Consider the following 27,769-nt stretch of genomic DNA (forward strand, 5'->3'; position numbering starts at 1 on the left):
AGGATGAGGCAACTTGTGAAATGGGGATCCGCTTCAGTGATTTCCATTTTTTTCTTACATAACTACATTGTAACTCATCATTTCGAGTGTAAGGTCCTCCATGCATCTGCAAATGTCTTAGTAGTGAGTTACTAACAGTTAATTCAGGCGCCACTTTAGTTGATCTTACTTTTTTCTACCATTAAAAAAGTAATGAAATACGAGTTGTACATGAATACATGTATATATAATTAACTTATCTCAAATTATAATAGGGATATTAAATTGACATTGCAAAATGACAGTGTGAAATTTTAATAAACCATTGAAAAATAATCTGGAGTATTTTTCACACGTTAGGAACAAGTATTTTTTCGTTTCTATTCATTCATGAATTTTCTGGAGTCGGATTAATATCTTTTATGAAATATATCACGGCTGTCATCAGTTTGTCTTCTAAAATTATTTTAAATTGTTTCCCCGAAGAAATCTTGTCAAATAGAGTGCTTTTCAAATATTATGTAGACTATCTGATAAAACTCCAAAGCAATGAGAGCTGGCGACATTGCCCCGCGCCAAAAAGTCTAGACAAGTCACGTGGATGCATTTGACCAATCAACCGAACTACTATCCAAATAACTCGGCTGTGTAAAAGATTTTGTAGAAGTTACAACAATTTATTAATTATGGCTGAAAAATATTAGCCATACGTATAAATACGCCATAAAACTCATCCACAATCAAAACAGAAAGAAAATTTCAGTTGAAAGTTGCATTTCACTAACTGCGCGCGTTTGTACTCGTGTGTAAACAATGGAAATTTCTTAATGATTTGTTCAGGTAAATGATTTTTGACCTTGCACCCCCTCAATCAACAATAGACTAATCCAGGTCAACACCGACCGTGATTGCTATGTTTTGAACACGAATATCTTATATTTGTTATGAATTATGATCATTTTTAAGCTAAAGAGGATTACTCTGTGATCTGTTACAATTGACCGAATACACTAAATTGCAATTTGAACATCGGATAGTGAGGAATACACAATAACATTCACCTGTTAGAGAAATTTAGCGAAGGTGTGTTATATGCTCGTGTACTAGGCTTTATTATCAAAGGTGTTTCATTTTATTTCATGCAAATTACTAGAGTTCATCAATTATTAAGTTGTCACAATTAACGGATTAATCCAATTTACGATTACAATCACAAGCGGACACCTGCTGTTCTAATTAGCTAATTAACGGGACGAACATAGTTAACAAATTGAAACGACATCAAACTATTGAAATTGTAAAAATATGTAATTTAGAAATAGTTCGTCCTAAATTGGCATTTTTACATTTTTCTCTAGAGGAGCATCAGCATTCTTTACTTCAGAAAATTATTTTGGAGGAGTTTAACACCAGAGTTCCAATGTGGCTTGTATACAATTTATGTTCCGTTCTAAAAGGGCTACCCACGTGAAGCGACTGTGGAAACTTAGGCTTTTACAACATGAAACCTCGAGTTCGGATGAAAATGATCCAGAAGAATTAGAGAAAAAATCCGTTACTCAGTCACTATTAAAAAGACTTAAAGAAAAGCAACTAGAAATGTTGATTCAAAGTGTTGAGAGTCGTGGAGATGAACCTACTGGATGTGTGCTCCTCCCGAAAGGGGATTTACGTCTGGGGAGGCGGACTGTTGCCCCTCATATTTTGTGCCTACAAATATGGAGATGGCCTGATTTGACTTCGACTTCAGATCTAAAGAAAATGCCTTATTGTGAAACAAAGGATGATCCAGCATACCATTGCTGTAATCCTTATCATTGGAGTCGAAAGTCAGGTAATACCTACATTCTTTCATTAATTATAGGTGAAATATCTAGATGTACATACAGAGATACATGTACATGTATTTGTAATGATTATTGCTTTACTCTTGACTTCCTCAATATTTCTTTGACTGGAGGTGGAAGTGTTCCTGTCTGCCTGTGTGTGTGTGTTTTAATAGATCTCAATAATTTGACCAAGTAGTGCTAATACTACAACTTACTGAAAAGGTCACACCCCCATTTTCTTACATTATTTCAATTTTGATGGAAAACAGGGCTTAAGACATTGACTGATCTCACAAAAACCTTCTTTCTGTAGCCCATCAATTGGAACATCATAGCATTGTATTGTCTTGTTACTTACCTAGTTGGAAAATTTCAGTTCATATTATTTGTCCATTTGTGCAGTATTCATCTAGAATAAATGTACTAAGTACATGTACATGTATTTACAGGTCCCTGTAATACATGTATATAAGTTATACAGTATACAATAGTGTCTTTATGTACATGTACTGTTATACTAATTGCACTAAATCATTGAAGGTAAATTACAAATGGTGAAATAAGAAAAGGTAATTTTTTTCCCTGAAAGGTTTTTTTCTTTCATAATTTGGAATGTCAAAAAAAAAAAAGAATCAGGCCTCACATTTTTTAGAGCCATGGACTGAAAAGTACATCTTAAAATGCATTTCATAATCATATGCATGTACAGTACATGTACTGTACATGTAATTAATGTAAACAGAACATGTACAGGTTATCGAAAGAAAGTATACTTCAATGATATCATACTGGAAGTTCTGATCAATATTCTGTTCTAAAGTATGCTAATTTTAACCTAATTAAAAAGGTAATTTTGATTTGATACATGTACAGTGTAATTAAGCAATAGACTTTAACCGATAGACATGTACATGTATTCATACATGTAGATATACTTGATAGGATGGTGAAACTCCTAAAAAATTTGAGGAGTATAAAAACGATAGACTTATGTCTATAACACCTAAGATCATTGGAGCCACTGTACAAGTTAATTCACTCAGTGATTATACACTGTAAGCATACCTAAACAAATGGGGTTCAATGGGGGTTTCACCTATGGTTAATTTTGTATTTTCCATCATTTTTAAGTGACTTAATGCAAGATTTAGTCAAGTTTTTGGGTTGCCAGGGCAGGGCTGTTGGGCTTTCTTCTTAAATGAAATGTTGTACTTTGTTCAGTATTAGTACACATGTACATGTTTTAGAAACAATCATTTAAGTTAAAACCTGACATTTTATATAATTTGTCTGAAATATACAGTATTGTTATACTGGTTCAAGTTACTATTATACAAATGTACATGAGTACATATAAGTCCCGGGTATTGTGACTGATCCCAGGAATTTTTTAGGAAGGGATGGGATGAGAATTGGTGTTGGGTGTCACATTCACAATTTTTCAAGGTTCTGGTATAAATGTTTATGTTTTATGCATCTAATATACTGGAGGCTCAACCCTCTCCACAACTAATCCCTAAAATGTTGAAGAACCACATTTTGTACAAAGTGTATTTATACATGTACATACAAGTATTGTACAATGAAGATGTATATCATAAATGTATGTGCTGTATGAAGTACATTCAATGGTTGTATGTACAAATGTACATCTTACTGTACAATATGTACTGAAAATGTAAATTGATTTGATAACATTGTAAATGATCTAACGTTTCTTACCGATATTTAAATAGATGCTCAACTCAGGATGAAGCTGATTTTGAAATACATGTATATGGATAAAAAATATATGGTATGAAGTCACAGTGTAAATGTACATTGTAAATGTAATTTATGTTCACCCTGCATGTACATGTATTTGAAGTAGTAAATGTAAATGTAGAAGTTAATGTACAGGTATGAGGAAAAGATATCACATTTATCAATTTATAGTTACATGTACATATAGTTCAAATTTTCTTACTCTACATGTTTATCAGTATGTATACATAGTACATGTAGAAGGTACCTGTATTACCATTGAAGGCACTTACAGTTAGTTTTGATGATTAAAAATGTCTTCTAGTGCTTATAAAGAGTCATTAAATTAAATTTCTATTCTATGAAGTATGTTTATTAACATACGTGTACATGTACATTTAAGGTATATGATTGATTGTTGGGGTTTAACGTCCGAGCAGCAATATTTCAGCTATATTCAGACGAGATTTTTTAGGTATAAGTTTTGGGTATAAGTTTTGATTTTTAGCCTGCACATGTGGAAGAAATAACAATGATGGCCCTCTTAGTATGATGATGCAACCCACATCATTAACTGAGGTACAGTGGAGTCATAGTTGAGAAATACAATGTACATGTATGGGGACTTCAAATAACTCAAATTTAAATTTAGATTGATGGTTGGTAGTTTTCATATACTGGCACTATATTGTTTACAGTGAGTGAAGGAGGAGAACATCACAGGGTTAAATACATGTATTTTAAAAATCCTTAATATTTTATACCCATCCATGGTCATGCACCCTATAGGCCAGTACATTATGACAACAATCCTTAATCTTTGCGACCAACCCATGACCATACACCTATAGGCCGGGCCTGGATTTCATAAAAAAAAAAAAAATCTGAATTTTAAATTTTCCTCAAATCATTGAGTTTTTCCTGAAATCTTCAAGTTCAAGTGATTTGATTGGTCAAAATATAAGTTGAGGAAGGATTTGAGGAAAATCTCAATTTGAGATTTGTTATGAAACCCCAAGCCCAGTACACTATGAAAACACACAAATATATTCATGAAAGATCACAAAAAAGAGAGAGAAATATGTGTTGATTAGGCTTTGGTTAAAACCCCTTTCAGTGACCTTTGATAAATACCTAGAGAACTAACTCCTGCACTTTAATAAAATAAATAAATTTAAAATGTTGAATGTTAAACTAACTTTAAATTTTGAATTCCTGAGTATTAAAAAGTTAATTCATTGATTTGAAAGCTTTTTTTTTCAATGGTCCTCGAGTTCTACGTTTTTCAAAGCACCGCCATTGTGGTTAACTATTCCATGTTTAGATTTCAAGTTAAACTAACATTTTTGTTTAGTTACAATTATACACCATAATATTTTGCTTGTGGTTGAATGTTAAAAATGAATTACATGCTTTTGCAAAGCTAATCTTAAATGAATTTCCCATTATAACGTTTAGAATCAAAACAAGCACTGGTTAATGCATATACCAGTACATGTATCATAGAATACCATGTTTGTTTTATAGTAAATTACTGGAAAATTGTTTCTGACAAGAATTTTCTGATAAGGTTAGAATTTTAAGGAGGTAGACCTAGGGTAAGGGACATAACTCTTGAAATCAGTAATATGTTCGTATCATATTCAATTTTACCAAAGCCTATGGAGCATTTAATTGTAACAGAATGAAATCAGTCCAAGTTACATGTACTTTGATGTTTATATGAGATTGATGTAAACGTTACAGTGATTTGTCCTTTAACAGAGTTTTGCAATAAGAGGAGATGCATTGTACATGTACATGTACAAGGGAAAAGATTAACAGTCGCCCACTTGCCAATAGTGACCAGAAATGTGCCTTGGCTACCATTTGTTCTATTTAAGTAGCCCAGCTAGCAAATTGCAAAAAAAAATATTATTGTAAACAAAAGTTGTGGTTGGAGTTTTAACTGGTTACCATTTGATCGGAAACGTAGCATCCTGAGTTAAATTTTATTGGTAACCAGTTCTAATAATACGGAAATTATTCATAACCGATGTTGGTTTCTTATTTAGAATTGCTTATTAATTTCCGCATCCTGTATATTGTAAAATGTGAAATTTTATTTCAGGGGTTAGGAAACCCCAAGAAACCTGGGCTACCAACTTTTTTTCTGGGCTCTTTATGATTTTAAAGTTTAGTAGCCCATGTGGTTAAAAGTTAATCTTGACCCCTGATCTATACATGTAGATTATGAAACAATCTGCCATTATAAATGGTACATGTATATTCATAATTTGTACATGATGGCAAGGACTTTTATACAGTATTTTAAGAAAAAAGTTCCTAATTAGGACCAATACAGTTTTCATCGCATGGAAGTCCATGAGGTGATGACAAATTTAATTCAGAGAGTGGAAAGATAATTTTAATTGTGTATGAATCTCCAGACAATGTTTTAAATTAGGAATTTCGCTGCTGAACTTTATGAAATTCGAATTATATTTTTTTGAGGAATGGGGCTAAAAATTCAGACCCTAAATAAGGATTGGAAAACCACTGTGTTCAGTATGATATTGTTTGTCCATATTTGTACATTTACATTTGTACATATTGTACACTAGAGTACAGATAACAAGGGGTATGTATTCTTTCAGGAATGTTTAGTGAATTACATGTACACGTACATTAATGTTTATTGTTTATATCTTTTATGTAGGTCATCCAGCAGCATCATTTCATGATCGGTCAGCTTTAGAACGGGTACACTTTACAGGTATGTTCCTGTAGATATACATGTAGCTCTGGGATATGTTTGTTCTGACAATGAAAATTTTGTATTACTGGACGGTTACTGATTTAGGGATGTACAGAGCGTGGGTGGTTGGCAGACAAAACTTGTAAATGTATGTGATTTTACTTAAGTAGGCAGACGTAGGATAAGGGCCATAAACCTTCAAATCATTGGAACGTTTGTATTCATCATTTTACATCAATGTCATGTAAGCATCAGTGTAACTTGGATTGATTTCATTCTGTCTCAAATGAAAGCTTGATTGGTGTTTGTGAAATTGAATGTGATACCAAAATTTTACTGATTTCAAGATTTATGCCCCTTACTCTAGGTATACCTCCTTAAACAGCCTTGGACGGAATCTTTTCAAATTCATCATAAGGGAGGTCTGTATTGGTTTTCTTGATTTTTGCGATTATCATTTTCTGAGTTATGGACCTTGATATAGCGAAAAATGGGATATACAATGTGGAAAAATCCAGCTTGCTGTCAATATAACAGCATCTTCTTCCACTATAGAATATTTTTTGTATGCTGTGACATCACTGAATCATTCAATCAAGTAAAGTCTTTATATAATATGTACATGTATATTTGTCATTGAAGGATTTAAAGTTAGTTTTCTAATGGTAATTTTTTTTATGCATATTTCAAATACTTTTTAATGATAATGATGTTCCTTGCTCATGAATGACTGTTTTTATTGCTGTTTTCAAGGTGTAAATTCTTTATCTCCACAAATATGCAGGAAAGTGCAAGGAAATATTTGCAAACAGAAAAAGAATACCACAGAAGTTTATCTTCATACATTCAAATTTATATTGATAGTACATCATATCATGATGAATTATATAAATTTGAAATTTTCATGTTTTCAGATTTTGACCAATCAGAAATGGAATCTACAGAAACAGGAAATACTCCCACACCTCATCAACTTGACTACACAGGTAATGTTAAATTTATTGAATTTAGATCTCTGGTGGCCAGTACAATATCTACATGTACAGTACAACCTGTATCAATGGAACCCCTTTTGGACATTAAAATTGGTTTGGAAAAGAAAAAGATTTGGTTTACGTAGGAACAAAACACATTAAATAGATACAAGGTCTGACTCAGAATTTCTGTAAAAATAAATTTTTGGCATGAAATCATGATTTTTCACAAATTCGGCCCCATTAAATTTTCCAGCCCAGGTTTGATGGACATTTGATTCTGATTACACCCTTCTAACCTGACCTGACCATGAGATATGATGATATGGCCATGAGATATGGTGGTCTGGCCATGAGATATGGTGATTTGGTCATGAGATATGGAGGGACTGGACTTAAATATAATGTCTGGTTTAGGTAGTTGTTTGAATTATTCAAGGTGTGGTTTAGGCAGGTTTCACTATATGTACAACAGAGGTTCAAATTTAATTTTTAGAGTTGTATGTCCTGCACTTTTCCAAGTTGAGAAATCACTTGTTCTCTTATGGCTTGAAGAAAAATGGAAGACCTCAATTAAATGCTAAGGAAATGGGTTAAAGGTCAAGTCTCAAGGTACATGAAATTTCTAAGGTCCACGGTAAAAAGTTAAAGGGGCTGGTCCTCTTACCCACACTAATTTCAAGCCTTTTATGAGCAGAACACAGATGTATCTAGGGTTGTTTATTATAGAAATGAGTGCTTTGATGAGCTCATTGATTAAAAAGTTTTGCCTACCTACTGACCATAGATTTTTTAGCATGTTGTCGGAAGCACAGGTATTTTTTTCTTTTTCAGTTTTCAGTGAACATGCTTAATAGGGAAAATGGACCATTTACACCTTCAAAATTTATCTAAGGGGGAATGGGGCCCATTGTGATTTTGATCTGTCCATTTCCACTTTTTGAACTGTCTACATTTTGACAGTTCTTAATGAAACCTCTGGTGTTTTGAAGGTGGAGGTATATGTGATGGACTGACTACTACCATGTACATGTATTTATAATAGGATCACTTAGACGACATTAAAATAACTTAATTCGATTTGCATCTTATTGGCATATATTTAATCTGCTTGATCATGACATAGGTATTTATGTAAACTAACTTGGGGACTTGAAGTCTATACATGTTGGAGTCGACGGTACGAAAGAAGTACATGTTAAAAGATTGTTAATTCAATGATTAACATCAAACTAATTAGCCACAGCTCTTAAGATTTTATTATGGGTATATCTTGGATGATTGATTTATAAATGCAAAGCTTTGTGAGAAATTCTTTTTTTTTATTTTGTGGTTATATCCTAGACATATTTCCGTATTTTGGTTTAAATAAAAGGTTTATAGTAGATTTTATATACATGTATAAAGTTGATTGAGATCCTGATGAAGGAGACAGAAATATGCCTTGATACATGTACATGTAGACTTTGAGTCAGGCCTGTACATGGTACATGTAAGTGACCGTCCTAGCGAGAGCAAAATAATGGTCTCTTAGGACAGGTGGCCTTTATATACAGGTAAATTTTACATACCTTGTAAAATGCATTACAATGGTACGGATGGTTCAAAGTTTTTTTTCCGACAGGTTATTGCTGAATATGAGTGTTTGTAAAGGCAGGTTTGACTGACACCTCCCAATATTAACAGGGTTTGAACCCAATGTGTAAGATTTTGTTTGTATATTCTGGTTTCCTGGACCTAAAAACATGTTTGAAATTTGAAAAAAAAATATGCCTAATAATTGAAGTTTATTTTATACAAATGTTATAGTTAGCTATAATTTATTGATAAAAGATTAAAGCATACATATATTTATAGCGGAGCTCATAGATTTATTCATAAACAAATTTTTAGCCTTTGCTAAGGTTGAATTATAAGAAGTTTAAATTTAAGTTATGATAATAGAGTTATATAGATTTATTGTAAAGAATTCAAACTTTACGACATAAAATAGGAAAGTTTTAACGATAATAGCACGACACAAATCCACTCCTTTTTTCTTCAGTGACACTATTTCTTTTTACAAGTTTATAGATTAGTTTGAGATTAAGAAACAAGCTAGTTTGAAGGTTACGACTGTAATCGGTAAACCATGACATAGTATGGTATAAAGGTATTTTGTCGGACTGATAATTTGTCATGTAAAAGTCCCTGATGTATGACTTTCAGTGACAATAATTGATATTTAGAAGAGGTTATGTAAGGGGGAATAACTCCTGCAGAATAGATTAGAGATTTGTTTTTGTAAAGGTTAATGAAGGGAGATAACTCAGTAGGTATTTTAAAAAAGGAAGTATAAAGTATTATTACAAAGTCTTGCTTATTTAAGCTGATTGGCTTGATAATTGATTCTGAGTACAGTGAAACTTGTTTAATCCAAACTCTGAAAAATCTGATAAACTGTGTAAACCTGACACTTTTATGAGTCTTTTTATATCAATTATTATAAATTTTAAACCTTTATTAACTGCATACCTGTTTAAAATGAACAGGTTTGGTTTAGACAGCGTAACTGTAATATCTGTTTTAATCATAGATATTATAGAAAATTTTGTTCAAATCCCATCCATCACTAGAAGTCAGTGATCTTTAGTTGAAGGATAGTTTGGACCTTCTTCACAGTTATATTGGCCATTTTAAAAAACTTTCTTTGAACGAGCAGAGTTAGAAATAGTAGCCTGCCAGCCAGCCCGAGACTGGCTAATTTTTGGCAGAGCTGGCTAGTTTTAGCAAAAATTTATTTAGCCATATAGTAAATATATTGGAAAATTGTATTCAGGACTGGCTAGAATTTGAGTGAGTTTCCTACCTTGGAACTAGCTAAAATTAATTCTATAAGACAAATAAAAGATCCATAGACCCTCTTCTACCAAATGATTAGGAAGAAAACATGAAGGAATTAATAATGGGCCAAAAAACCTGCCTAGAAAGGGCTTTGGTTGTAAGTCGATACAATTAATGTATTAACAGTGGGGTCAGAAGAAACAGAATTATAGTTTTTTTGGATTATACATGTCACATTGTAAAGGTAAACAGTGGAACCTGTCTAAACCAAACTCAGAATGAATTTTGAACTTGTCTTTACCAGCTTTCTCCAGAAGAAGGTGTTCAAATTAAGTACTGAGGTCTAGGACCCTGAATTTCTGATGCAGGATTGGTGAAATGTCACTAACCTAGGTCCTGAACCTACATGTACCAATGTTAACTTTTGTTGAGGACTTTTTACTTTCTGCTGATGGACCTTTCTTTTAGGATGCCAAAAAACCCAGGGCTTTTCATTTTTGAAATTAAATTTAGATCCCATGTGAATTGTAAATGATTACACATAAGTGCATTTTTACCATGTGTACACAGAACCCTGCCATGGTTCATTTTAAATAGGTTTTACTGTGATGGCCTAATAAGCACTCATGTTTACAAGGAAAAGTTTTTTGACATTGCTTTATTGGTAATCTAAAACAATCAGAAATTTTTCAAATATCTATTATATACATTTATCTTCAAAGGCACCATAAATACTTCAATCATTCATCATCTAATGGACATGATCTAAAATCTGTTTGATATTTAAATCCCCCTTTTGTGTGCCCCTTCATTTTATCTTTCATGGTAGACTTATGGAGACGATCGCTTTTATTCGTAAATGTCCCTCTATGTTAAAAACACCAATCCTTAGTCCCACAACATATTTAATTGTCGACAGGCTGGCTACGTTCTTCAAATTTTAATTATCTTATTTGTTCATTTTACCTATATAGTCCAACAATAACTACACTAGCGTTTTTATATTTCTACCTTGTTTTAACCTGTTTTCCGTGTAGTCGAGTCTGTCTATTATAGAGTGGCGTCATCGAGGGGAGTCAAACGTGTAATGGAGATATTTTTTTTGTGTTCTCTCATTCAACATGACACTGGTTTATAATAGAGTGAAAAAATATGTTGGTCCTTTAAGATTGTTTTGTTAAGAATGCTAAGATTTGTCAGTGTGCTCTGAGATTGACTTCCAGTTAGTTCTGTGAATTCTTTTGAGGCCAGAAATTTATCCTTACTTAGGCCACAATTGAAAATTTACTTGTTTCCCTGTCTCCCAACCCTACACCACAGAAAAGAGTAGGTAGGTAGGCTCCCAAGTTCTTTTTCTAAAGTACATGATATATGATCAATGTGGTGAAATAAAGGAACAGAAAAGAAATTAAAAGAGGAATTTTTGGATATAGGGGTCATTTTCAGTGGATAAGTAGGGAGGAGAACAAATAAGTTCTTAATTTGGCCTTTGTATCCAATTAACTAAGTATTTGAAAAGTAACATGAAAATTTGGAGGAAGTGAGGAGTTAATGATCCTTGTACAAAGCATATATTTACCATTTTAGTTAAAAGGGGATGGTGTGCATCATTGTACATGTAGGTCTAAAATTTGTCCTTATATTTGAAGATGGTCATACATGTACTTTCTTGTACATGTATTTATTAGGTTGACTCTTAATTTTAACCGTAAATCAAATGTCTTAGTATTAGATAGTATGAACATGTTAGAAAATAAATAAATGTTTCATCTTTACATTTACGTACATGTATGTATATACAGTAAAACAAAAAAAAAAATGTTCCGTGCACATGTTGAGCTCTTGTTTTTCTTTTTGATCAGCTACATGTATGAAAGGGTTGGACTAACTACACTATGTGGTTACAGTAATTCTATACAAGTATAGATCTACAGCGCTGAGCAAAAGCCATATAAACACAGTTTAAATGCCCCAAGTCACTAGCTAACAACAAAGGCCTCTCTGATTTACAAGGGTCAAAGGTTGTTTTGAAATATTCAGTCCCATTGAAACTGATCGTAAAACTCAGGAAATCGTTTCAAAATCTTACACTGAAATCTCATTGTGAATTTTTTATATGATGCAGATTTTGACGATAAATGGGATAAAAGAGTAGAATCTGAGATGTTTAAACGAACCCCTTGTAAATATGATATGGCCTAAGTCTAGATTCATTTTACATGTAAAATGTCAGTTGTATTAAATATTCTGACAATGTGCATTTAAATTAAAGAAAAACAAATATTAAAATTTGATGCAAATTTCTGTGTTGAATCATGCAATGTAGATTGACATCTATCATAGGCTAAATACATCTGAGTTGAAGTTGTCCGTTTAGAATGTTTCTGAACTCCTAAGGTCTTTTATCTTAGGGAGAAGCCATTTGATTTAATTTTTTCCAACCTAACTACATTTATGTTACTTGTAGGTTAATTTTAATTGGATCTTTATTTATCAGTGTCATTAAGTGAATAGGTGCCAAAAGAACACAGTCAAAGCCTTTACCAAGGGAGACTACATTTAACTTCTCCTTTTCTGTTGGAGACTATGGTCTCTTTTTCAAAAGGACATTTTTCTATATTTTTCTTTTCTAGGGTAAATGTATTGATTTTGTTTTGTTCACTTGAATAAAACCACTCAAAGGTATCTAGTAGTATTTTTTTTTAACTATTTTTGCACAGAAAAAAAAGGGTACCAAGGAAACACTTGCATGTCTTTAGTATGACCAAAAAGAAGAAATTATTTTCAAGAAAATTTGGATATACCTGGTACATGTAAATAAATATTTTTTGAGATAATGAAAAGTTTCAGATTAATGGAAGTTTGAAAAATTCTTAGGAGTTGATGGATTTCTTTGAACCATTAGAGGGTAACAGCATTTTTAATTTAAACTTTTTGCACTAAATGAACAGGTGATACATATCTGTACAACAGAAATTATTTTACTTCATGACATACAACCCCAATTGAACAAAATATTAACAAAAATTTAAACATTTACTACTGCTGAACAAACACATGAGAAGTCAAACTTCTCTTTTCTTTAGTTGTCATCTGCTAACAGGTCTATCTCGGCACTTGATAAACTCCCATCAACATATAAAAGTCTAAACATTCGGTAAATTCCTCTGTAGATATAGAAAACGTCAGTGTCTTGGTGAAAAATACATTTTAATGGGTATCTAAGGTCTTGGGGTTTTACTTTAAATGGCATTATCACTCCATTTTCTTTCATTTATATTTTTGAGGCTCAATGAGGGAATATTTTTAATATATTTCCATTTTTGAAGATTATGGTACATATATACTGTTAGAGATAAGATCATACATAAAACATTCTACCCCTCCAGATTTTTAACTATTTCTATAAAAATCTTTTTTATTTAGTAAAACAATTTTGTAACATGAGGTTTTCTTTTTACTTCTTAGTGGCTTGATGTGTTGAAAGTTAAGGAATTAGGCAGCAACCTATTGATTTTCTGCAGTGGGGGCTATGGATCTTTTTTGAAAAAAAAAAAGTTTATTTCTGGAAAATGTGGAAAAAAATAATTTGTCTAATCATTGGAGAGTAAAAAAAAATGTTTGTTTAAAAAAAAATTAACAAAAAAATAAATCATGCTGACTATGTGAAAGGTGCTATGCTGTAGTATAAAGATGTAAAAAAAAATTGTGTTCAATAGATGGTGAAATCAAATGGCTGCTGCCTTAGGATATCCCGCTTCCAAGAATATATCGGTCATGTAAAAAATCTGTGTAATTGTGTCTTTGAGGGTTTGCCAAAATTATTCATTTAAAGTTTGACCTCTGATGATTGGGAACTGTCTATAAAATGCCCTATCCTTTCTGCTACTTCTGTATTTTAAAGTGCACACCATTTCTTTAATTCTAAAAGTACTAATGCACTTTAAGTTACACATCACTGAATATGATTTGGCGATTCTTTTGTTTCTTTAGAAGATAACAGCGACATAGCACCACATTTATACAGGTATAGCGAATAAAACAGCTTGCTTAAAAGGGAAAAGCTCAGTATGTATGCTGTGTAAAAACCTTGTATTAAATTTGTAGTGTAAAATATAGGTATGGCGTGTAGTAATTTTGTTATTGGTAGGGCAGTCACTGTTGCTGTTGCAATTAACCGCTACGCTCCTGGATAAGCCATACTATGCAACCTGTACCTTGTATCACCTGCAATTCATTCCTTCAAAATTCTCAAGGACTAGCCAGATTAATAGAGGACTGTATAGAATTCAACTAGCCAAAAACAAGAAATGTACACATCATTTCACTAGCACATGTCAATTTTTACTAGCCATGGGCTTAGGGCTAATGGCAAAAGAAAACACTGCACCTGATCAAACTAATTCAGTTTTAGAATGAGGTGATTCCTAATTTAAGTCTTTTTACCTGTATAAATCAATACATTTTGTTCATTATAATATGAAAACTTCCTGGAGAGTATATTTGATATGGACAAGTAATATATATTACAGTTTACTATAAAACAAATTATGACTTCTTCTAAGACCTGGCGACAGTTTCACAAAAAGTCATAAGTGTAAAGTTGATCGTAAATAATGACGTCACAACAAAAATAGCATTGTGACGTCATGATTTACTATCGATTTCATACTTACGACTTTTTGTGAAATTGACGCCAGAGGTCCAAATTTACTTTCAAGGTTGGAAGGTCCTGAACTTATTGAATGGTTCATTTGAGAAGACCCATAAGACCAAATAAAATTGATTAGTAGATTTTCATCGTCACGTGCTCTTAACAAATTGACAGAAATAATAAAAAAAAGGGAGGGAATTTCAAAATCAGGATCTTTTTCCTGTCAGTTTTAGTATTGAGGTACTATAACACACAAATCTTTCATTTGGTGATTAAAATGATGTTTCTTCTGATTAGCTGATGTCCATATGGATTTAGAACATATTTATACTTCAAATAGCTATAATTTGGCTAGCAAATATTTGGTAAGAAATCAAAAATAAATGTTAAAATCATCCTACCTGCTACATATTTTGTGTGAAGGTTGGATGGAAATCAACCTTTTAAGTTTACTTAAGTTGTTAGTGAATGTAGTTGAAGGTGCTTGTCTTTGGAAACTAACATCTCCAAGATCCCTGGAAAGTTTTTATTCAGCATTTTACATCAATCTCATGGAAGCATCTAAGTAACTTGGTCTAATTTCATTCTTCTTCAAATGAAAGCTTGGTAGGCTTTAATGAAATTGAATATGATACAAACATATCACTGATTCAAGAGTTATGTCCCTACCCTAGGTCTACCTCCTTAAGGAAATGAGTGTCCCAGACCTCAAACCACCACTAGTTCAAACCATGCATTCCTGAATGCAATAATGTGTTCAGGAAGGAGGGAGGGAGATGGATATTTTAGAGATGCAATGTTACATGTATTAGTAATAGTATTTGAAAATTGGAAGGACCAGGACTTCATAGTATAATACAAAAATAAATTTTAAATATTTAAGAATGGTAAGAACTGTGTGCATTTTTGAATTAATTAATAACACTTATATGAACAAGACTTTTAATTTACAATATGTCTGATTTAAGCATGTACTTTTAAAGCTCATTACAAATAGTTTTTATAATGTTAAACCTGATCCAGCAGTAATAACAAATACAGGCAGAAGGGTCCAGTCCCAATAGGTGATTCATAGGACGCTTACCCTACCAGTGCACCTGGTCCATGCTCCCAGTTTTTAGTGAAGTCGGAGTTGCTCATTTGCTTTTGTTACTTTGTATATATGATTTTAGTTTCTTTATGTTCTTTGTTGTGTATGTCTGTTTTCCATGTCTGGTCTTTGTCCCTGGATTGCATTCTTTTGATTACCGATATAATCTTGGTTCCCTTGATTACTCATTCACATGTGATTGTTACCAGATGAGACAAGGGTTCAAAAATGTTTTAAGAGTTAAAGGTCATGGGACTTTTTGCCTGTTAAATAGAAGGTCAACAAGAAAAAAGGTAAAGGTCTCCAATATGAGTGAATGTAAAGTATGGTACATGTACCTAGGTTAATGAAAGTTCAAGTCCTGCAGCAGAAATTTAGGGTCCCTGACTTCAAACCAGTACTAATTTCAATCTCTTTAGACCAGTCAAAGTGTAACCTGCTTATAAAATCAATGCTTAGTTTAGAGGGATGGTAAATAACAACTTAACTTAGCATACCTTAAGAAAATGACTCTTTACAAAGACTTAATGAAGAGTAAACAAAGAGCATTTAATTCATTTAGACAGATTATACCCTGCCTTTAAAACCACGGCTTTTGAAGTACTACGTCCTCTATGCGTTTTAATGTCAAAATGTTCATATCGAAGGATTAAAACTGTAGATTAAAAGTCAAGTGTAGATATCCTCCTTGTTGAGAAGCCATCGCTGATTTTATCTATATTTAGTAGAGGAACGGTTTATTTTTGTTTTGAAGTTACGTGCCAGTGATCAGAGAAAACGGACAAATTTTCAGCGGAGGAGCACTTAGATGTTTTGATTTAACGACAGTTTGTCTCCACTAACTGCACAAAAATAGTCAATTTTACGTAAATTTGGGACCATGCCGAAGAGAATCGTCTTTGTATCTTTAAGTGGATGACTTTAGTGTCTTTGATATGTAGCGTATTAAGTGCAATTCTGGTGCATCATTTTATGATCTGCTGAAGTAAAAAAAAAAAAAAATTATTAAAATTTGAATATCAACATATAGAAGATTTTATGTGTGAAAGAATTTTCCACAATTTTTTAATGGCAAACTTCCCATATTAGGGCAGTTATGAAAAAAAATGATTTATTTTTTCTTAAATACTGAGACATACATGTGCAGATAGACTCTTTAAGTTCATGTTTTGCCTCAAAATTTCTCTGACTTAATTGAAATTAAAATCACATTTAATGACCTTGAATTTTAGTAAACGTATGAAGTAATCTTTCCTACAATGTTTGCTTTCCAAAGGTTGTAGAAGTTTGAAAGTTTTCTGCTTACCAAAGGGCATTGTAACACAATTGCCAAATTTCCCTCACCAAGAATTTCTATTGGCTAATGTGATTCTAAACACTGCATTATTTAGTAAAAATACATAAACATATTCTATTCTTTGGAAGTAGATTAAAAATAGAAATATACTTTAAATTTTGAATGTCTTTCTGTAAATAGTTGAAGAAATGCATATATATCCAACTTCTATTTTGAGGTTCCCTGTAAAGGATTGGCAGGAGGTGAATCACTAGTCTTAAATTCATGAAATGGTTTTCGTGGATGTGTACATGTATCAAACAAAAACCACTCCTGAGCTCTCAGTTTTCACATCTTCATCTAATTGTCTTGCGATGGAAATTTATATGAATGAAGATCGTGTGGAGGGGTCGTAATGGCTCCTGCCTCCCACTCTAGTAATGGACATATCATATGGCCTTTGAAACAGCTTTGATTAAATCTTCATTTCCTGTTGGTTTCAAATGTATATTGTACATGTACATGTAAACTGTCAACTGCCTGAGACTTTGGATACTTAAGTGGTATTTAGATGGTTCCATTTGAGTTCCTACTGGTTTCCTGTTGATATTTGTATCCGGTCTACTGCCTTAGTTTTTTTCAAGGCCACTTATAATCGTGGGCAGATGTTTTAGTTTGATTCAAAACTTCAAAAACCACAAATTCAAGAATCCACAAAATTTTCTTTCCTAATCCACGAAAATTGGTATCCATGAATTAAAGTACTTTCACAGTAATTAGAATTTTTTGTAATCCAGGACCAGGTCAATGTTTGGGCATTCCAGAGCCATTGAACACTTCATTTATTCAAGTTCTATGTTAATAATAGATTACTTGTTTACTCCCTATGTTGTTATGGTTACCCAAAAATCATCCAAACCCTGTTCCAGTGCTGTAATCATATTAATTTACACAGTATTCTAATTCTTTGGTATTTTAGAGGAAAAAAAGTACACTATACATGCTAAATTGAATCATTACACTGCAAAAATAATACCCATGAATATTTTCATCTGATGTAATCAAAGAATTAGGAACCACTAGGATTAACCACGTTTACAGTATTCCAAAACTCTTTGTAGTCTGACATTTGATCTTGAATCTTGTCAATTTTTTAAAGTTATTAGTACAAACTCTTTTTTTTGGCGTCAGTTTTCTGGCTGGTTTACTTAAACTCCCAAAACTCCCAACGAAATTCAGGAAATTTACAAAATATGGGCAAGAAAAAAAATTGTAGACCATTTTACAGAGGAAAAGAAACATAGCTTAATACTGCAGAGTTAACTCCCCTTGCATCCATTGATTTGTTTGTGAACATTTAACAGGATTAAATACCACTTGACTTGGGATTGTAGTGAAAATATTAATTTATTCCTTTCAATTGATGTATTTTAAATCCCATAACATTACAAAAGACATCCACTTGAAGTTAAAAATAAATCTATAGAACTTTTACAGTACTTTTTTTTCCTGTTTTACTTTCAGTGTGTGAGTTCTGTGGTTTCTGCCGAATTGTGTGGTCCTCCATTTCACCGTAGTTACATATTTTGTTTGTATGGGGGACTTTTTTGTTTTTGATTCTTATCATCAATGTGTTGGTTGTTAGTTGTCCATTTTTTATACAGTTTTTCTGTACTTTGAAATATGAGACTTTTATTGAATTATCACTCATAACATCAAACTCCTAATTGAGATCATCTATTGGATTTTGATGAAATTTTGTAGGATTGTTAGGCACCATACATACTTTTCTTGATGTTATCATATCACTATTTTGTTTAAACCAATTTTATTGGCCCTGACTGATTTTTTTTGTGTATTTGATTTTCAAATATAGAAAGTAAGGATGTACTTTATATACCAGTAGCTTTCTTTTTATTTTAATATCTTTTGGAAAATCCATGTAAGAAAGCAAATTAAAAAAAAACAGCATCATGTCACTGACACTTTTATGTCTCTGATTAAACTCTTAGTATCAAAGTCTACTGATACACATCTTGGCATATACCTTTTCAGTGAAAACTTCTACATCATTTTAAATACAAATTTAGTATATTGTAGGTAGTGTCCAAAGTTTAGATCGCAATTGTATCATAATTTTGACAGCAATGTCTATTGAAGAAACAGGATGATTCATCTTTTTGACATTGTCATATGCGACAGGCATTAAAAAACTATGTTTTGCCTTCAAAATGAAAAGTTACATGTAGTTTAATGTGTTGGAGATGTCAGTTTTAAAAATCGGAGCAGTTCATCCATTAATTGGGACAAACGTGAATATTTGGGCCATTGTACTTCTTAATTTTAGTGGAGAATTTGTTTCCAACTTTTTATTTCTTTGGTTGAATACTGCAGTTACGTACTTGTAAATTGTCTGTTTGTCTGTCTGTCTGTCTGTCTAAAATATTTTTACATTTTCTATGGGATGTGAATGTTTTTTCATTCTTTTTCTTGGTTTGTATACAGCAAATTGTTCTGTGTCTTCCTTTTTGCAGGACTCCAGTATGTCCATTTTTTTCTGTTTATTGTAATTTTCAATGACTCAAGCACATCTTTTTCCTGTTTTATTTTTGGTACAACTCCTCTGAAACCAGAGATAACTTTTGTTGAAATTTTATAGTTGCATTGCACATCACCATTTTGATCCAACAAAAGTTATAGAATTTTTACAACTTAAGAATTATTCAAAGCCAGAGGAATATTGTTTTGTCAAGTTTGATTTAGGCAGAGGAATATCAGCTAGGAATATCATTTCATTGAATGGACTATATAGGTTAGTGTATGAAGGCCAGATTCTTGTACAAACTAACCAACATTATATATTTAGTTCCTTGTCAGCCTAATACATGGCTTGTTTATACGTTATACATGTACATGTATCTATTTTTGGAGTTCAAACTTTGAAACTATTCAGCTCACATGATCAAATATAGATAAAACTCACTATTATTAACTTACATGTAGTAAACCATTACCCAAATTATGTAATTTTATTTGATGCCAGCTGATCAGTACCAAAACATCTTTAAAAAGTGCAGTTTTATGAAGTAAAATAATAGACACAAAATACCACAGTCTAGTTCGAAATTTATTGAACTTTTGAAATGAATTTTCTTCAAATACTTTCGTCTCATACTGCAACTAGAAGGGAGTTTGCGAAAGTCGGTCGATCTGTCTCATTTTTCAGCTTCTGTTTGATTGATCAAACATTATTTGTCAGAAATGCAAAAAATTTCCTCCTTAGGAGGTAAAAGCCAGGACAAATCAATCTATCAATCAACACGATTATCAGGTGCTGCTTGTAGTCCCTAGTTTCTCACCTATGATGAAGTGTATGATTCAAAAGTAAGGACTTGAGTAGCACTCCAGCTAAGGTTCATGCAAAAGATTTAAGTAGTACTCCGGTAAGAATCATGCAAAATGTGATTCATTGGTGAAAATCCTACATATTTTTATTTTTGATATTTTGTTTGATTTGTCATAGTAAACAGACATTGACATTCTGTTTTTCATATAACCCGTGTTCTTGGGAGATAAAAATTATATTGAATGCACTGTAGATTTCAAAATTAAAGGAGATAACTCCTGACACTCAAATACAATAGAATCTATTTGTTTTTCAATGTCGATTATCTCCTAAGAGCAGACAGATTTGAATGAATAATAACACATTTCATAATATAGACTCATAAACAGCTTAATTACAAAAATTAAAAATATGTAGCCTTTTCTGGGGTGTATCACTTTTTTTTAGATTTTGCATGATTCTTATAAAGACAGCTACTTAATAAATTGATTAATTGTTACACAGATACATTGATTATCTCCTTCCCATGGTGTTGTCATCAAAACATTTTCAACCCAACTCCTAACTGTAGTCAATTGTGAAATTTTTAGTATAATTATCTTCAAAGTTTCTACCTGATGGATCAACTCTACCTAATTGATAGCTATTAAGTCCTAAAAGCAACTCTTTTACATAAATACAATATTATTGCCAAAGTATTTTAATTACAAGATACAAAGAATATTCTATAAAAAAAATGAAGAGAACCTCACAGGGGAAACAACTCTTCAAAGGTGAAGTAATTTAATATTTATCAGTTTTGAAAAGAGAAGAAAGACCAGAGTTTGTAATAAATAATTAAGTTGGGAAGAAATGTAACAAGTTTTTTTTTAAAGGCAAAACAAATAGGTAATTCAATATTAGTCTGTACTTCTATTGAAAGAAGACCAAAGTTAGTTTAAGTATAATTTGGTCGGTAAATTTTAGCAATTAGGATTGAATCTTTAATATGTGTTAATCATATATTTCCTTTGGCTCATTAAGGAACTGCAACATGAAATTTTGTCATTAAATAAAGGGAGATAATTTGATTTTATAACAGAAACAAAGACTTATTCTATTAATCATATCTAAAGTATAAAATATAAAACCCATCTAAAGATGCCCTAATGTGGTGTTAATGTACAGTGGCTTATGTGGTGTTTGGTATACACAGGTTTAAACTGTTGATAGTGATATGTAGACGCTCAAGCTTAAACTTGGAGAGTTTTTAAGATGGTTCTGGCTCAGCGGGTCAAACTCTTCCAAAGTAGGGTCTGTTCCATTGGTCAATCTTTCTCATCCTTAAATGCATATCTGCCACTAGGATGTTAAACTACAATCAATCAATCAGAATGTACAGTGCGTTTGAAACCATACAGCCTTGTGTATGTATTACCAGTGGTATAAATCGTCTTTGAAACAGTATTGTTTACCAGTGCACATGTGTTGTTTGCTGTTGAGGACATTTTACTTTTAAACCTATAAAAACAGGAAATTCTGATCTATAAAAGTGACCTTTGTGATGTCTCTAGTTTTTGACAAACATTAAAATCAAATATAATTAGGGTTCTTGGAGATTACCAAGCAATTGCTTGATCATATAAATCATAACCCCTGTTTATTTTCCCACTTATGTCTGGACCGAGGACTATAAAAGTATTGTAAATCAAAACTCTGGTAAACACTCATAATATTGTATTAAATATGGAAATGTACATGTATAAGCTGAATTGGGAAGGGAGTTAACTGTCCACTTTACTTTGATAGGGTCCAATGTATCTTTTGTTTTTCATATAATGGTGGGTATTATCATTACTGAATGTTCTTCATGCACTGGTGGTGATTATTACTAGCGATTGTTATTTGTACACTGGTGGGGATTATCACTGGTGATTGTTCTTCATACATGGGTGGGGATTATTACTGGTGATTGTTCTTCATACACTGGTAGGGAATATCACCAGTGATTGTTCTTCATATACTGGTGGGGGTTTTCACTAGTGAACAGGGTAGGAAACCGACTCAAATTCTAGCCAGTCCTGAATACAATTTTTCATTATACTTACTATATGGCTATATAGATTTTTGCTCAAATTAGCCAGCCCTGCCAAAAAATAGGGCTCAGACTGGCGAGCAGACTGCTATTTCTAACTCTGTAGTGAATGTTCTTTGGACACTGGTGGGGATTATCACTAGTGATTGATATTCATACACTGATGGGGATTATCACTGGTGATTGTTCTTCATACACTGATAGGGGAATATCACTGGTGATTGTTCTTCATACACTGGTGATTGTTCTTCATATACTGGTGGGGATTACCACCAGTGATTGTTCTTCATACACTGATGGGGATTATCACTTGTGATTGTTCTTCATACACTGATGGGGATTATCACCAGTGATTGTTTTTCATACACTGGTCGGGATTATTGATTGAGAATAAAAGACAGTTCAGATAATTATATTTAGATGGCTCACCATTGCTTCAGAAAGTTTGGGATACTGCCCCACGATATATTTCGGCAATTATTAAACTTTAAATCACAATAATTGGATCAATTCTGTCTCAGTCTTTCCATACACCGCTGGGGTTTATAGTCTATTCAGATGCTTTTGTATACATGTAGTTCAAAATTGCTTCAGAAAGAAGAGATACTTCAAGAAATATTCAGATACTTCATTATAAAATCATGTATCAGTAGTAAAGGAGATGCATTTGTAGATTGATGTAGGCACACACAAGGGCTTGCTCCTCCCCAGCAATGCCCCTTTCAGGTATGCCCTTATAAACAGTTACTCTCCTTCTAAGTGCAGGGTATACATGTAGATTACATTTTCTCCACTTACCGTTACTTCTATATTAAACAATTTCTGACAGAATGACCTGTACAACTGTTAGCTTCAAGTACGTGGACATCCACAACATGGCGAGACTATTTATCTACCCATGGATCAAACTTGACAGTCGTTAAGAGGTTGCATGTATACATACATGTATGTATGCTTCCTTTCTATGATTAGCTGAAGGCAGTTGGTCTGAGAGACAAACACTATATATGTATGCATCCTCCTGCATGTAATTGTGAAATTCAAATGAAAAACAAGATGTAAAATTTAATGAAAATCCTATGATATAACAACAGTTTATTAAAGAATGAAAAAAATTGTACCCCCCCTCCGTCCCCCCCTCAAAAAAAAAAAAAAAAGAAAAGGAAAAGAAAAGACATCCCCTTTTGTCCACAATCCCCCAATATAAAAAACACACTTTGATGGTGTATGTAAAGAAGTTTCATGTTAAGGAAAAGGTCTTCATTACCCAAGGTAATGTTAAACTGTCCAAGTTCCATAAACAAACAGTCTGTGTAAAAATGTTTAAGTGTTAAAAGTGTATCATTTATTTCTATAGCAAAAATGACTTAGGAAAATAAAATGATTGCCAGTTAAAAATATATATTTTTCTTTTGAGGACATAAAGAGGTATCAGAATGTCACATTGAAGTAAGGTGATAATTTACTACCCTTTAACAGAAGATAACTTTTTCTGTAGAAAATATTTATAATAGGGTTTTAAATCTTATACAAATGCATGGATAAATGACTTATTTGTATTCATAACCTAACCACCCCTAAATGGATTAGTGAAATGGTATGGTCCACTGGAGCCAGGTTTATGCTATGAAGTATATAAAGATAGTGTTTAAGGAATGTAAGGCGCCCACTACACAGTTTATAGGGCTGAACAAGAGGTCCCCTTGATCTACAATGTCGCCAAAATAATAAGACTAATTTGCCATTGTTTATTTTCAGAGTACATCAAGTCTAAGTGCTGATAATTAGTGTATTGATATTTATTGAGAGCTCTCTAACTTCATTACTTGTAGTAGCTTTGAGATACATGAAACTTTCACCTTATGATGCTTAGGATAAAAGATTCTACAATTAATGTTTAATTGCTCACAAATAAGACATGGCAGGACATACATTGACTGTCTGTCTGTCTCTGTTGATCTGAAACGAAATGACCTTTATGAATGGTGTTTAAGGTCAAGAGCTTTTGTGTTCTTGTAACTCATGATAAAGACAAGCATCTGCATGTCTGTCTGTCTGTCTGTCTGTCTGTTCTTTTCTCCTCCATATTACAGAGATGTTTTCCTGTATAGATTTTTCCTAGTTTCTTCAAATTAAGCTGATTTTGGATCTCTCAACAGTACCTATGTAAAAGATCACAAAATTTAGAATTTTAAACACCATTTCAATAAAATACATCAAATAGTACTGATTTTCATTAAGTAGCATAAGCATGTCTGAAATTAATTGTATTTATGATAATTGATATAATTTATCTTAATTGTGTAAACTTTCACAACTAAATATATTCAGATGATTAAATCCTTATATGTACATGTACATGTATATCAACCAGGCAAGAATTGTGTTTTTCTTTTTTCTTATGTTGGACCCATGTTAATTAGACTACATTTACTACTCTGTATCTTCATCCCTCATTGAACAACATGTAGATTGGACCATTTTAATCTAGCTATGTTGTGAATGCTCCAAATGAGCCCCAATGAACTGATCTCAAATATGTTTTAGAGCCCCAGGCCACTTTTCCTCAGAAATGTTGTAAAATCCCTTGAAGACCCTCAGTGAAATCTTACACACCACTATTCCTCAGAAATGCTGTAGAACCCCTTGAAGACCCTCAATAAAATCTTGCACTTCACTATGCCTGAGACATGTTCTAGAACCCCACACACTTTGCCTCAGGTATTTTAGAAAAAATCCCATGAAGACCCTCAGTGAACTCTTGCACACCTCCAAGCCTCAGAAATGTTGTTAGACGCCATGTCATAATTTTGTGTTTCTACCTCTGCCAAAAGTTATGACAAGTTATATATGTTCCGAGATAATACTTAATTGAAATTAATGTTTGAGGCAACTATAGTATACTGCTGGAGGAATTCCTTGCAGTGTGCAGAGAATATACAATTCATTGATAAATTTAGGGCAAATATCCAGAAAGTGAAATCAATTGTGTTTTTACTGTATTGAAACGTAAATACATTGTAATCCATGTTTTTTTAGTTTTCTTATTACATGCAGGTTGTATGTTTTGTTTTATAGTTTTTGTGGTTGTTTTGATTTTTTGTTTATACTCCATTATATACATGTACATGTAACTCCATTTATATACATGTACATGTAACTCTGTATTGAATAAGAATATACTTTGGAAAAAAATAATTCATCAATTTTCTGTAATATGTGCCCAGAACGTAGGGTTTCGACTTCCTATATAAATTAAATAATTCAGACAGCCTCTGTGTGAGACTCTCAAGTGAGGTAAAGTATTCAGCTGGTACTAAAATATTCTCCGAATTTTGACACTTTTTTTTTTGTCATTTTAGATGATTCAGTATCTTTGAACAACGGTTGTGCTCGTGGTCCTCACTGGTGTACTGTTGCATACTGGGAACTACGCCAACGTATTGGACGCTTATTTATGGTCCATGAACCTTACGTCAGTATATTTCAATCACTACCTCATGGCGATGGCCTGTCACTGGACCTTATACAGGAAAATGCAGAAAAGGACTCTGTCAAACGAACTCGAGAAAAAATCAGCACCGGTGTTGTTCTGAGTCGTGAAGAAGATGGAGTTTGGCTGTATAATCGTTCTTTGTTTCCTGTTTTTTTTAACTCGCCAACTTTTGAAGACACTTATTCACGGACGTTACCAGTTTTAAAACTTCAAGCGGGTCATTCAATCAAAATATTTGACTATGAGACTGTTCGTCTTCGAAAACAATTACCGGAACAGAGATATGTGGATGGGCCATTTGATCGAGCTTCCATACGAATCAGTTTCGCTAAAGGCTGGGGCCCCAACTATCACAGACAATTTATTACATCTTGTCCATGTTGGTTGGAAGTGTTAATGACGATTGATCGGTGATATTATTAGAACAATTAATCTTTACACCAAATATACATTCAGTAGTTCTTCTCTCCTTTTGTTTCTGATAAAGTACTACTGTGAAAGTACTAATATTCGTGGATACCAATTTTCGTGGATTAGGGAAGAAACTTGAATTCGTGGCTTTTAGGTTTTCAGTATACACATCAATGGAAATCTCCTTTTCTTTGGGAACCAAAGTAGACATATTTTTAGATTGATGTAGGCACTTCTAGGGGGTTTCGTCTTCCAGCATGGTTTGCATTACTCACGAAAACCACGAAAATTGGTACCCCACGAACAATAGTACTTTTACAGTATTTTTAGATTCAGTTGACCTCTTTCCAGTATAAAAAATATCACATTAATGAAAGTTTCCTATAATAATTTTTTATGTTCTAAGGGAGATAACTCCAATTATTTTGAAAATGAATGACTAGACTGTGCTGCTTGAACTGAAATATATGCCTGAGTTGAAAATGACTTGGAAAGTTGTTTAAGCAGGTGTGAAAAAACAGATGCTGCTAGTATTGCAGAAATGTTTGTACTTTTCAAATTACACTCTACCAATTATCATGAGTAGATACAACAAAATTTTTACTCTGCAGAAGGAACTTCTGTGAATAAAATATCTCCACCCTTTCATGCATCTGCTTCACTAAACATCATGGGTCAACACTTTTGGATCCTATATTTTTTACAAAAATTATTTTCTGTCTATTTCTGTCGGTAAAAAGAAGTAGTGGCATCCCCTAGGCTTTACCAATGCTGTTATAAAGATAAGTTTGCCATCATTTATTTATATTGTGGTGTATTTCAGTCTTCAAGTCGAAACTTAGGATTCTCATCACCTGCTCTGAATCAATAATTTAATTTTATTTCCCTTTTTTCTAAATTTGATGAAAACATTGTGAAAACATTTCATTTTCCTCTAAATTCAAATTAAGAAAATAAGAAAAAAAATTCAGTGATGTCAAGTCATCAATCATATGCAGGGATTGCATAAAACTTTTTGCTTAGTTTAACTTAGTTGGACCAGTCCAAATTTTATGGATTGTCCAATTATACATTTGGAATCTATGAAAATGGAAACGGCTTCCAGATTTTCCAGAAAACATGTTCAAAATAACACTTAAAAAGTGAAATATAAGACATCATTAAATGCAGACTTTCAGGGCAGGGATGAGAATTTATAGATCAAATTGAATGGATCTAACTGGTTCTTTGATTTGTACACTACCACTAGCATGAAACTTTGATTACTTCACTCTGTAGGTTGGAGGAAAATGGTGGCTATACTATAATATACTTTTCTGTATCAATCAAAATAAAAA

At 32.6% G+C, this 27,769-nt stretch overlaps 1 protein-coding gene across 1 annotated transcript; it reads left to right on the top strand.

Moving 5' to 3' along the window:
• Positions 1-721: 721 nt before the first annotated feature.
• On the top strand, positions 722-27,769 carry LOC148597096 (SMAD family member 6-like). Its single transcript, XM_088562966.1, has 4 exons — positions 722-1,813; positions 6,250-6,306; positions 7,203-7,274; positions 25,888-27,769. The coding sequence occupies exons 1-4, from the start codon at positions 1,420-1,422 to the stop codon at positions 26,433-26,435; spliced, it is 1,071 nt and encodes a 356-aa protein (XP_088419092.1). The 5' UTR covers positions 722-1,419; the 3' UTR covers positions 26,436-27,769.

The sequence above is a fragment of the Perna viridis genome, chromosome 15 (assembly GCF_037379345.1).
Source record: "Perna viridis isolate PV_CMFRI_1.1 ecotype Kerala chromosome 15, ASM3737934v1, whole genome shotgun sequence".
Lineage (NCBI taxonomy): Eukaryota > Metazoa > Mollusca > Bivalvia > Mytilida > Mytilidae > Perna > Perna viridis.